General features: G+C 49.6%; 1 protein-coding gene across 1 annotated transcript in view; it reads right to left on the bottom strand.

Moving 5' to 3' along the window:
• Window positions 1–30: 30 nt before the first annotated feature.
• LOC119588373 (chromatin-remodeling ATPase INO80-like) overlaps window positions 31–651 on the bottom strand; it is a gene marked incomplete in the record, with an annotated part of 1,501 nt that continues 880 nt past the window's right edge. Inside the window, 1 exon segment of the mRNA XM_037937056.1 lies at window positions 31–640. Within this exon segment, the coding sequence (XP_037792984.1) occupies window positions 251–640 (390 nt within the window).

Raw genomic sequence — 651 nt, forward strand, 5'->3', positions numbered from 1 at the left:
GCAGGAAACCAGAGGATCTAATATTGAAAATATCGCTTCACATCCTTTATTCAGTAAACTGTGCTGACAGAAAGATACATAAATACATTGAAGTGGAGACTCGCAAATCACGGGTATTGTAAGAACATTCCTATAGACTGCACATGTGATTATCTGTCGAGTAGGTAAGCGTTACGGTCTCCCTCAAGCTTGAGCCTTAGTCGGGGCTGAAGAGAGGGATGAGGTTGAGATGTTGACAAATTGTAATGCCTTATTTGGAAGAGTAGCAGCACGTGCAGTTCTTGCTGTCGCAGAGATCGCTGTCCGTCTTCCCGTCACAGTAGTCCATGATGTTGATGCATTTGCCTCTCTTGCTGGAGCACTTCGATGTCGTTTTGCTGCACTCGTCCTTCTTGCAGCAAGTGCAGTGCTCGTTTTCGCAGAGATTATTCTGCGTCTTGCCAGCGCAGTTGTCCATTCTGTTGATGCAGATGCCGTTGTTTCTCTCACACTCCCTCGGGGTGTTGCTGCACTGGTGCTTCATGCAGCAAGTCTGGTCGCTGCCTTTGCAGTCGGAGTCCTCCGTGTTGCCAGCGCAGGACTGCCTGCGGCTGATGCACACGCCGTTCTTGTCGCTGCACTTCTTCGGGGTGTCGTCGCAATCGTCATTGT

The sequence above is a fragment of the Penaeus monodon genome, chromosome 23, assembly GCF_015228065.2.
Source record: "Penaeus monodon isolate SGIC_2016 chromosome 23, NSTDA_Pmon_1, whole genome shotgun sequence".
Classification (NCBI taxonomy): Eukaryota; Metazoa; Arthropoda; class Malacostraca; order Decapoda; family Penaeidae; genus Penaeus; species Penaeus monodon.